General features: G+C 30.4%; 1 protein-coding gene across 4 annotated transcripts in view; it reads left to right on the top strand.

Moving 5' to 3' along the window:
- Positions 1 to 12,583, top strand: part of LOC100369472 (synaptotagmin-14-like) — a 50,883-nt gene that overhangs the window by 14,021 nt on the left and 24,279 nt on the right. For all 4 annotated transcript variants that reach the window (XM_085495253.1, XM_085495233.1, XM_085495248.1 and 1 more), the window contains exons 2-3: positions 1,963 to 2,121; positions 9,639 to 9,821. In XM_085495253.1, coding sequence (XP_085351379.1) covers positions 1,963 to 2,121; positions 9,639 to 9,821 — 342 coding nt within the window. The remainder of the gene's footprint in view (positions 1 to 1,962; positions 2,122 to 9,638; positions 9,822 to 12,583) is intronic.

The following is a 12,583-nucleotide window of genomic DNA, read 5'->3' as shown; positions in this document are numbered from 1 at the left end:
TATAAATGCCTATTTCACCGTACATGTACATGCAAGATATCTGTAACATGAACAAAAACAAATGTATCACAATTGATCGTATGTAGCTAAACTTTTAATAGAATTTGTGACCTCAAATATTTATAACTTTTGATAATCTGAAGCACCAGATGTAAAATGAAGGACATAATTCAACATTCGGTATTATTTATGTAAGCTGTGTTCCCACTCTAATTTGTCACCATTGGGTGATTCCATTATTATCATAATGTCCTCTTCATTGAATGGTACACAAGGAACAGTTTATTGTAATATAAATGACATGGCACCCATATAGTTCACAATTTTGAAACACTATTTTTTTTAGAATTATTGTTATTAAATATTTTTCTTCTTTCTTTGCTCTTGTGTTGATATCACTTTACAACAGCGTAAGTACAATGGTTCAGCCATCTGTTGCCATGGCAATCCATATAGATGTGCAATATAGAAGTGTTCTGTATTTCCTTCCCGTTATTTATAATTATTGTAGTACATCCTATATTAGTGCTTTATCTGTATAGTGATCTAATTTTGTTATTGTATGGTTGTGGACTGTTCAAAAGTTGTAGCCATAGCATGTGATGACAAGGACTATTTTAGCAATTTTGAATACATGTGTATCTCTGATCACATCTAATAATTAAAAATGAAAAACCACAAGGGTCAAACAAATTATATGTACATTTGTACATTGTTTGGATTGTCAGTAATGATAAACTTGAATTGTACATGTAAAATATGCATTCACTGATTTTTGTTTCATGAGTAAAATTAAAGAAATCTACCTTGTTCCATAAATATATATTTACCACTTATGAATTCGACCAGATACAATGCATCTTCATTTTAACACTTAAGTGAGGAGAGAACTCAGATAACATTGCTATGGTTACACCTTTGTAACATTATTGTTTTGATCCAGGAGAAGATTATTTGATCAAAGATAACTTCCATGCCTATGGTGTTTACTTGTTTTGTTCCCATAACCCTGTGATACCTTTTTTTATAGAGTTATTTTTACCTCTATATCCATAACTTATGAATTATGGTATATATGCAGGTTGTAATCGCTCTGAGCAACGTAAATGATTTTTTTTTTTTTTGGTTTCACTCCTTAAAGTCAAAAAAATAAAAAGCAAAAGAAAGATTAATTTATATTGTCACTCTGGAATTTAATATGTATTACATGGCATGTACTAGTATTCCTAGACTATTGCCAGTCTCTCAGGATGAATTTTTCTCAAATTGTAATAATCAAATGCTAAGTTTTGTTTGTGAAATTTAACAGCCCGAAATGACCTACATCATTTCTAGTGTGTTCTTATTATTTTTGTGAAAATATATATGTTATATATATATATATATATATATATATATATATATATATATATCAACAATTTATGTAGTTTTTTATTTTAAGTCCTCATAACTTGCAAAACAAAACTCACCCATTTTCACACCTAACCGTATTGCTTTGAAATGAGTGATATATGTGTCTCCCATCTGTGTAATGATAATAACATTTAGTACCTGCTGTATTTACCTGTATTGTGAATCCAGATACCCTCATGCCTGGTTGTTGTCTGTTTCTATTGTTGTGAAATCATTGGTGTATACATAACCTAAATTTATATTGACCATATTGATATATTAATGAATTTATTGACCAGTGTATTTTCAATCTTTCCTTGTAGCAGTAGCATATCCATCCCTTACCTTGTATTACTGTGCTATTATTCTGCCCAATTGCATTCATTTATTGACATAGAATATATTTGTTTCATTATTTGTCATTGATATGTTTTGTATTAAAATTAATTTATAAAAAAAAAAAATACTGAACATATAGAAATACTGGTAGAATCTAAACTACATGGTTCAACCACAGAAGTGCATTGATATATTCCATGGTTTAATATTTTTTTATTTGTGTTTTTACAGTCCCAACTCCAGCCATCGCCTTCCTTGGAGCTATTGGAGGATCACTTATCTTACTGATTGTATTGTTCATGTACTTAAACAAGCAGTTATGTTTTAAGGATGGTTGCTGTCAATGCTGTCCTTGCTTCTCGTCAAAAAAGAAGAAAAATAAAAATTTAGGTATGAAGCATATTTTATCTTCTTTTAGATTCATTTAATTATGTGTATCACAGCTTTATGAAATAAAGTATAAAATATATACTTTGATGAAAGAGGTTTACGCACACATCTTTATCTGTTAAACTATTTAAGGTAGCAAGAGGGGAAAAACAAGAAAACAAAAACATTTATTATATCTCAAGTACTAATCATCACATTAAAATGAAACTTGGCACATAGATGTAATAGGACAATACACAGACCTGATAAGTTTTGGGGTAATATCCTCACATATAAATAACCTAACATGCATAATTAGTAAATTTTTGCTTTTCCACTGATATTTCAAGTACTAATCATTACACTCAATGAAATTTGGTACATAGATGCTCTAGGACTATGCACAGAACTGAATAGTTTTTGGTAAAAATCTGCATATTAATCACCTAATTTGCATATTAATTAGCTGACTTGAAGCAATCTGACTTGTTTCTCTTGTATTATTCAACATATTTCAATGAAACTTGGTACATAGATTCCCTGGAATATTGTTCATACCTGTTTAGTTTTTTATTGTACTCCTGTGCATATTAATGACCTAATAACTGTAATATTTTAAGGTAGAGATGCAGGTTCTTGGCCACTTGGGATTGAAATTTTTTTTTGCTTTTTATTATCCAAACAGTCTTGGCTATAGACTGTTAAAATTTTGTAGAATTGTGAATAATGGAACATACTCAAAAGATGATTTTAAAATATAAATAACAGGTGCAAACATTCTTTCTTTTGAATGCTTAGCAAGATTTAGCAAGGCTGTACATAAATAATAAAAAAGAAACATGGTGAAAAAAAGAAATGACGGGATCTCCATATTATGCACTATATTTAACTTTTTACAAAATGGTAATGCATTTAAATTTGGAACTGTTACTGCCATTTTAATTATGTGCATTAGCAAACTTCTTACTGAGTGAATTGTTATGCAAATTAGCAATTATCTAGGCTTCTTTTTAATGCACATCCCAGAATGCCCATCAGGCATTGTTTTTGGTTGAACAGTGTTACAATCGTACATACAACTAGCCTGGGTGTTAATTTATGCATAAACTTGAAGTAGTGAAATTTGAGCTTCTGCCCTGCAAAATTGACAACTGGTAGACAGTTTTCAAGACTATACTTTCTTCATAGTAAACAGATGTACCCATAAACCAATTTTGACAGGAAACAGAAGCATGGTTTAGAAGCTAATATTTTTTTAATCACTTTAGACCAAAAAAGCACATTTTTGTGCATATTTCAAATTACAGTGTCCATAAAAAAAAATACTAACAAAATTTTAAAATTCATACAATAAGCTTTCCGAAAATATATAGTTTTATGGACAAGGGAGGTCATCTTGGTTTCCTAATTAACTAATTAAAATACCTGTCAGGTAAACTGCATCTCTATCTTAAGTACCATAATGATTATGGATAAGGACATGCAACTGGTGCTATGTTGTTTTGTGACCAAAATATCAAGTCATTATACATATATGGTCATTAAATATTATTAAATATTTATAATTGTTAAACCATTAGCTTCTTGGAACCATACTGATCATTGCTTGCAGTTATATTTTTAAATGCTGTACGTATTTGCTCTATTATAAGCAGATGTGCTAACTTCATGCCTCTCAGTTCTTTCTGTTAGTAAGCTTTCTTTGATTAAATAAGAGTGTCTTCTTTTACTGGGTTGACATGGTTTATCAGTGAAACATTTTTTCTGCTCTACATGTGTCAGTTCATTCACCACAGACTATAGAAAATATTGTGTAAGACCTCACTGGCAGTATCTGCATTTAACAAATTAGCTTGTTCACACGGTTTGTACATAGTTGTATCAATGTTGACACTTGTAATTTTTTTGTATCAAGGCGCAAATTTTGGTGTGTTTATTTTGATTGAGTATTACCCATATAAATTTTAAAAAATAAAAAATTAGGAACAAATAAATTTGGCTTAGTTACTTGGCAAGATGGCGTACATGTAGCAAATTTTGCACAAACAAAGCTTAGAGAAAACAGTGCTATGCTGTATTCAAATGATGACATTTTATCAGATCCCGTGTACAATATGCAATGTTAGTAAAAAAAGAAATAAACATACTCAATCCAAATTTTCATTGAGATTTATACTTATAATGTATTAAATATGTATTTATAATGTATTAAAGCTTTCTTTGAATGAAAGATGTACGGAAAACGATATATAGGTTTTATTTTCACTGAATAATCCTTTCAGCAAAAATAGCAAAAATATTTTACAGTAAATGTAAATATAATGTATCTACTGCAACAGCAAAGGATATATTATACCTGTTTTTAGTAAATCATATCATTTCAAGAAATGGTTTTTAATACAAAATTATTGCCTATGATCCATTAATGTTTTTATTTCTGATGTTATTTTCATTAGAAAGATAACAAATAAAATATGCTGCATTTATCTTGGATATTTACAAATACAAATAAGGTTTTTACATCAGGGACACTGCAGATTGCGTCTTTCTGGGCTATTTTCATATAGAGATACTTAAGATTTATAAAACGTATATGACCTCTTAACTCTTTTTGTTTTGAATCATATTGAATGTAAAACAAAGACAATGTTTTAGTTTACCCCTTTTTCTTTGGAGTGTAATACAGAAAGAGAATGAACATTAATAAAACCTACCATTGTCAAATCAATCAGGAGACTGAAATCAGGAAAGCTTGGCTATTTTAAATATGTAAGTAGTATTCAAACATGATATAAAAGTAAGTAAAATGTATCAACAAATCATAATACTCGTACCATAGAGAGTTGTGGCTCTTACTCTAGAAATTGGTGGTAAATACATGCAAAAAATACAACTTTCATATAGCATTGTATTTATGGAACTTTATTTTAGTAAAATACTTTGCACTGATATTAACATGATCTCATATTTATATGGCAATGTTGATTGTAACCTGATGGATTTACAAGTGGTCATTAAAACAAAAAACTCATAAGTATTTCACACCTTGCCAAAGACAGGGATGGCAACCCGGGCATAGTAGCCACTGTCTTGGTGACCCCTTGTTGTAACAAGTTTCCAGCTCTCACCAGTATTTTGCACAGAGCTGCATGATCATGGTTCACTACCTATTTGATTTCCTTCTCTCCTCTATCAGATCTGTATTAAATCAAGTATAGGTGATAAGAAAATATTGTCTTGGATGAAAAAAATTGTGTACCTTTATGCATGGGCATAAATAGACATGTAGTATACCATATATGTAGTATGTAGTCTTCAATCTAATCAGTTCAACTGAAGTGTCATTTTTGCTTTCATACAGTATTTCTGTTGAAAGTCTTTAAATTGGACCTTGAAAATTTTGCTGCTTAGCTAAAAGTCACCATCATCTGGACAACCTACAGTCCTGTCATGCAATGTATTTTCAAGTTCTGCTTCATGTACACACTAAAGGTCTAGCAATTAAAGTAAACTCCCATGTAAACAACAATGTAAATGGTAAAAGTAAGAGTACTTCATGCAAGTCAAGGAGTCAAGTTTCTATACTTTTAAAAAATTGAACTGATTCTCAGGTGTGTATCAAAACTCATCACAGCAGTTGTGCCAAAAATAAACTTCAACTACACTCGTACTTGCAAAATTAAAAAAAGTTAAGCCAACTGTCCGTTTTCACCTAAATTACACTTATACATTTTGTAAAACACTGTGAAATTATATGCATTTTTTGCAAACTCTTGTTTTTTTATTTTGCATGTATCATCATAGATAAATTGAAAGCTTTATGAGGGGAAAATGTTTGTCCATGTTGTTGGGATTTGATTTTGGTGTGTGTGTATTTTCCAAGATGATGGTGAAATTTCACTTATTGTCTGTTTGTGGGTAGGTACGATAACTCAAATGTCATTCTCACATTTGGGAATCTTATTTAGTTCTACACAATATTAAAACTAAATGTCTTAGACTGCAAGACAACATCTACCTGTATTGCTTATGGTGGCAAATTGTAAAACAAACTGTCAGTTGGTCATCTTGGATTAGGTAGATCACAACACAGATCAACTTTTGTATATGTACAAGAAAGATAAATGTCTGTATACTAAGTTTGGACCTAATTGGGCAGCATAAATTTGAGACATAAGCAAAATTGTGCAATCATGAATTGGATCATGACATAGATCAATTTTCATTGATATGTTACAAAACAAATGTCTAAGAACCAAATTTGAACAGTATAAATTTGAAATAAATGCAAAAATGTGTGAAAATGGCAGATTTTGTCAAACTACATAGATGACAGTCAGTCATCCATCTTAAATTGGATCATGACACAAATAAACTATCGTTGATGTGCTACAACACAATTGTCTGTAAAACAAGTTTAGGCCTACCAGTAATTGGAAAGTATGAATTTGAGATGCAAACAGACTTTTACAACAACAACAACAACAAATGGTTGCCAGTCATATAGGATCTTAACAAAAATCAACTTAAATTTTTGTGAGATAATTAACCTTTTCACCACCAGACTTCTCTTACCAAAATTATTCAGCACTTTTTTCTTGTTATCTTCAATATTTCTGAAAATAAACCCTATTTTTGGAGCCAACAGATAAAATATGATTAAATTTTCAGTTTTGGCTATTTTTATCTCAATCTTCTGAAGTAAATTGCAGACTATGAACTGAACTATTTTGTGAATTTGTGATAAAAAGAAGGAACTGGTGGTGAAAAAGTTAACCATTACATTGCTTCTGTACCAAGTTCAAATTGCAATTTAAAGTAAAAAGACCATAAATAAGTACTGGCTGCCAGTCGACCAATTTCGTAAATGTGACTCAGTATGCCAACAGGTGTTGCCAATATTTTATGTTAGAGCAGAATCGGTCTCACAAATTTGAAATAATGTTCTACATGTATAAAATTTAGGTTTTCAAGATATTTTAAGGTCAAATATCACTGCCAGTCTATCATAAGTATTAGATTTCAGATCTGTTATTATTCAGTTTATAAAAATTTTACTGAATATGATCTGTACTGTTATAATATTTCACATTAACGCAAAAAAATCTAAACACAGTGTGTGACAGAGTAATTATATTTTGTAATATAATACAAATTGTCATTAATTTTAATTTGTTTTCTATAATGAGATCAATTAAAACTGACTTCCTAACTATTTAGCCATCCATAACACATCAGTGAACGGTGATGTCTGTATGCAATTATCTTGGCTTAAGGTAGTACATGTATATATTACTCATCTCTTCTTGACATTTTAGCAATCATGACATAAATTATGAATATGTAATGCAGGTTATTACATCCTGTGATATCATGGTGTACTTATAAGATTAATGATATTTTAGCAACTCTTTGAAGTCAGGAGTCAAAACCAGCACGTAATGCAATGCATGTAAAAATCTTTAGCTTTGTCATACATCGGTCCGACAATATGGTTAGATGGGTATATATATATACATATAGATCATATATATCAATACATAATATGTAATATTTTTCGCAAACTATAGCTACTTTCAATGAAAGCATATTGTTTTTTTATTAGGCTGCTGTCCGTCAGCGTTGTCAACTTTAAATTTTCATCTGCTGCATAGGTCTCATAGTCACTACAAAATATGCTATGGGTGATACTCTCTCACATTTTTCTTTTCACGACTATAACTTATCAGTTCTTTAATTTTAGTTAATATTATTCTGAGATTTGTTTGGATATATTGTATTTATTTGGTGGACAACTGTTGGATAGATTTGATTCATTTTTCTATCATTTTCTCATTTTAGTGAATACTTTTATTAGCTTAAAACGGGCTAGACTGATTTATTTAATATTCCTTTCTCATTATTTGTCTGAAACAGTGGAGCTACATCAGCTGACAGACTGGACTGTGTTTAAAATCAATAAAGTAATTTCTATAGACTGCCGACAGTCCTAAGGCCTAACTTATCCTTATCAGTGATATCTAATCACAGGAGTTGCAATGTTTTCATAGAATGTGAAGGTTATTTATTTTCTTACTTTGACAGTATATAAATTGGTGTACAAAATAAAGTGAAAAAAAAGCCTATTTTGTCTGTTTAGTGCACATTACCATCACCTTTTCGCTGAGTTGCCACCCTTGTCTAATCAGATTCTGAACAATATTATGGCAGCAGTGCACTTCAATAACATTGTTGTTGCCAATCACAAGTAAATATTCAGCCCTCAAATGTGCTTTCAGTACCTGATACCTTTGATTAAATTTACTGCAAGAAGGAGTTGGTCGTCATATTATACTTGTATATTATTAGGTCAAAGTTGAATGCTGTGCGACGTGTATTTGTAATAGAAAGCAGCATAGAGACCACTGAATAGCAATAGTTTTTTAATGTATTATGATGAAATAGTTGTTTTCTGTGGCAAGGAAGTAACTCAAAATGTTGGTTGGTGACATTCATTTATAAATGATACCGGTATGTAGTGTCTTACAATGTACTTGTTCTTGTCTAGGAGTATTAAAAACTAGACATTAATTACAACAGGTTTTTAATGACAAAATGTGTTTTCATTATAGTCTATTGAAACCGCTACTAAATTGGAATTTTATACATATTATTCAACAGATTGACAGTGAATTAAAAAAGACCACATAGTGTTGACTATTAAATACTTTAACAATTAATTACAGGCCGCTTGTGACACAGAATATTATTACTATTGATACTATGTGTACTAAAATATATACACATGTCACAAACCACAAGTGTGTATATTTTTATTAGAACCCCTGACCTATGCAAACAATTAGATAATACATCAACATATATACAATGAAAATAATAATTCATAAAATAATTATTTCTTAGTTATATATATTACACTTGCTCTCAGACTTTAAAGGGATAATAACAGAATCATGTCTTGAATTACTATATAGTTGGTATTAATTATTGTGGAAGATATTTCTTTTTGAAATGTTCCCACCCAGGGCATTTAAACAGAAAATGGAGCTGAATTGACAGTTTCTGTTGATTGTCAAGAAAACATTTACTAGCTGAATTTTAATTCAACCTGTATATTAGACATTTATCCATATCAACACCATAGGAACGTTGTCACCATTCACAAACTTTAAACATGCATACTTTTTTCTTAATTTTTCGAAAATGTTGATCAGGATTTGTAACCACTAGAAAATTGTGTGCATTTGGTCCAAAATGATTAAAACAAAATTTAGGAAAATACATAAACTAGGCAAAATGTTGCACCAAGATTTATGACACTTGATACAAAATGTACTATATCAATTTGCTGGGATATGATATGAACAAAATATAAACCCCAAAATACAAAAATGAGAACAAAAATCTGTAGCAATTACCTACATTGAATTTAATCACATTGAATAAAGCTAAATAAGTGCGAAAATCAAATAAATAATAAAATATTACTTTTTTAAGTTTGATTGAAATGAAATAATAAAACCTGTCTTGTCTTTTAGGTGATGCATATGGATATGAAGATGAATCTTCATCGGGAGATGAAAGTGACAATGAAATGTTACTCAAATTTCAACAGTCTCTTGGCTCTACTTCTAAAACATTAAACAGACAGCCTAGTATAAGAAGTATTAGAAGTAGCAGTCGTTTGAAATCACCGAGTGCTATGGAGAGTGCTGATGAAGGTAATGCTTCAATCTATTGATATACTGCCCTCTAGTGATCATAAAGTCAATTTAGTTTGGTTGGTTTATCATACAAGCAGCTCACAATATCCATGGTTTCATTATTATCTTAAGTCTTATTTATTGAATTATGTTAATAAATTATTAAAAGCCTCTTTCTAACTAGTACTGCTGTGTATTTTTGTTGTGCATATAAGATGACATTAAATGAAATAAAAACAAAAGACAGCCTCTAGGTAATTGTCAATCTGATTAAAATCTGATGTAGTGTACAGGCTTTAATTATTTTGGCTATAAATTTATTTTAATTTTATTTTTTATTACTTTTGTTATTAATGCCTTTTTAGTCCCCGTTCGGACGCAGTCCGAAAACGGAGACTTATGTTTTGACCTCCGTGTGTCTGTGCGTGCCTCCGTGCCTGCGTCCATGCGTGCGTCTGGACCTGTATCTTAGAAATGCCTGGACTAATCACAATCAAACTTCACACATACATCATACATATGCACGTCAATTTGTTTTATGATCTGATTCAAGATGGCCGAATGGCGGCCATTTTTATGCTAACAAATCCTAAAAATCAAGCATTTCTCGGCTGTTTACAGATGGATTTTGTTCAAACTTGGTATATACATTAGACATTATGGGATAATTTTGTTTTTCAGATAAGATTCAAAATGGCCTACTGGCGGCCATTTTGTTTTAATGAATGTGGTTCTTGTGCCATATCTCTGACTTGCTTTCACTGATTATGTTAAAATTTCAAATAATCATTATACATCATGTCATAGATAGACAGATATATTGGTTTGACAATCCTGTTTAAAATGGCCAAATGGTGGCCATTTTTGTGCTAAAAAAATCATCAAATATCAAGCATTTCTGGCATTTATGGATGGATTTCGTTCAAACTTGGTACATATATTAGACGTTACAGGTTCCTGATGCACATCATTTATTTTTCAGATCGGATTCAAAATGGTTGTCTGTCGGCCATTTTGTTTTAATGATTGGGCTTCTAGAGCCATATCTCCTAAATGCTTTTACTGATTATATTCAAATTTTATATATTCGTTATACATCATGTTATATATATACTGTAAAGGGGTTAATTATTCACTGAGTTTTAATTTGGCTTATTTCGCTGACAGGAAAATGCGCTAAATTAAAACCCAGTGAATATGTAAAGTTTAGCATAGAACACATTATCTAAATGATAAAACCATGAATTTAAAACCCACTGAATATGCCTGAAATGGCAAATCAGTGAAATTTAAACCCAGTGAAAATTAGTCATTTTACAGTACATGTATTCAAAATGGCTGATTTTGAATGCTGTTCCAGAGCAATATCTCTCAATATGAACAAGTACTTGTTTGACGATCATATACAAATGTCAATCATTTTATTGTTAAAAAATCATATTCCTGACATGGTTATATTCCAGCTATATTACTATAGACAAAACTATATATCTTAAATTTGATAACTAACTGGGAATGTGCCATGCATGGCTTATTATTTATACTTATATAATGTCATGTGTTTATTATTCTGCATGCAGTTATTCTTCACTACCTGCTTGTATCTGATAGCTTTCACAATAATTTGCCACTTTTGATTGTTTTCATACAATACTGTAAAGGGGTTAATTATTCACTGAGTTTTAATTTGGCTTATTTCGCTGACAGGAAAATGCGCTAAATTAAAACCCAGTGAATATGTAAAGTTTAGCATAGAACACATTATCTAAATGATAAAACCATGAATTTAAAACCCACTGAATATGCTTGAAATGGCAAATCAGTGAAATTTAAACCCAGTGAAAATTAGTCATTTTACAGTATATGCTTTTCATTGTCCTATATGGAGAAAGTTGATATTGTGTTGTTTTATAGATGTTTATTATTCCTGGTTCTCTGTTTCCTTTAATGTAACTGCCAGCTGTTGTTACACATACTATACTATACAGATAAAACACATTATTCTAAATAATTTAGTGGATCAAATTATGTCATCAATTTGACATTTAAAACCAAAACATAAAAAAATGTAAACCATTTTCAAGAATCTACCGTTTCTCCTTACACCCTTCACCTGCAGTGGGCAATTAGAGCCAAATAACTTAAAAAAATTGATAATGATCTGAAAATTCTTGCTCCATAAGTTTGGATGGAAAAATATTCACATTCCAAGGATTAATCCAGAGGTGCCCTTCATTCTTAAAACATTAAAGGTCAAAGAACCCAATACACTACACTACACTCACTCACTGTGTTTCAATGTTTTATAGATTCAATTTGTGAAACAACCCAAAGTTTATTTGTCTGTCAATATCTACACCTGCTAGTTTGACACGTATTAATAGCGGGTGAATAAAGGTGATTCACTTTTATTGTCTACTATTAATATGTATAATGTTAGGTATTTGTGTTGTCGTCACCGATACATAATATTTTTTGATGATTCATCATTTTAAAATTGTATCATTTGCTTAACTTGACTGTTACTAATAATAGAAGAGAAGTATGTCAAAAAGTAATAGTAGAAATGTTGATAAATCTGGTTGGTTCTCATCTCATCCGATGCTGCAAACACCACATCTCAGTTAATTACCAAATAATATTTTATTGAACTAGTGTAAAAGTAAAAATAAAATATTTCCACAATATCTGATAAAGGGTCATGAGTTGCATTTTTGACAAATATCAATTGGCATATACTTGCGCTAATGCAAATACATGTAACTAGAAATAAATTAAAG

The sequence above is a fragment of the Saccoglossus kowalevskii genome, chromosome 2, assembly GCF_978046115.1.
Source record: "Saccoglossus kowalevskii chromosome 2, keSacKowa6.1, whole genome shotgun sequence".
In the NCBI taxonomy this organism is placed as follows: domain Eukaryota; kingdom Metazoa; phylum Hemichordata; class Enteropneusta; family Harrimaniidae; genus Saccoglossus; species Saccoglossus kowalevskii.
The sequence above is the reverse complement of the archived record's forward strand: the minus strand, read 5'-3'. Positions and strand labels throughout refer to the sequence as shown.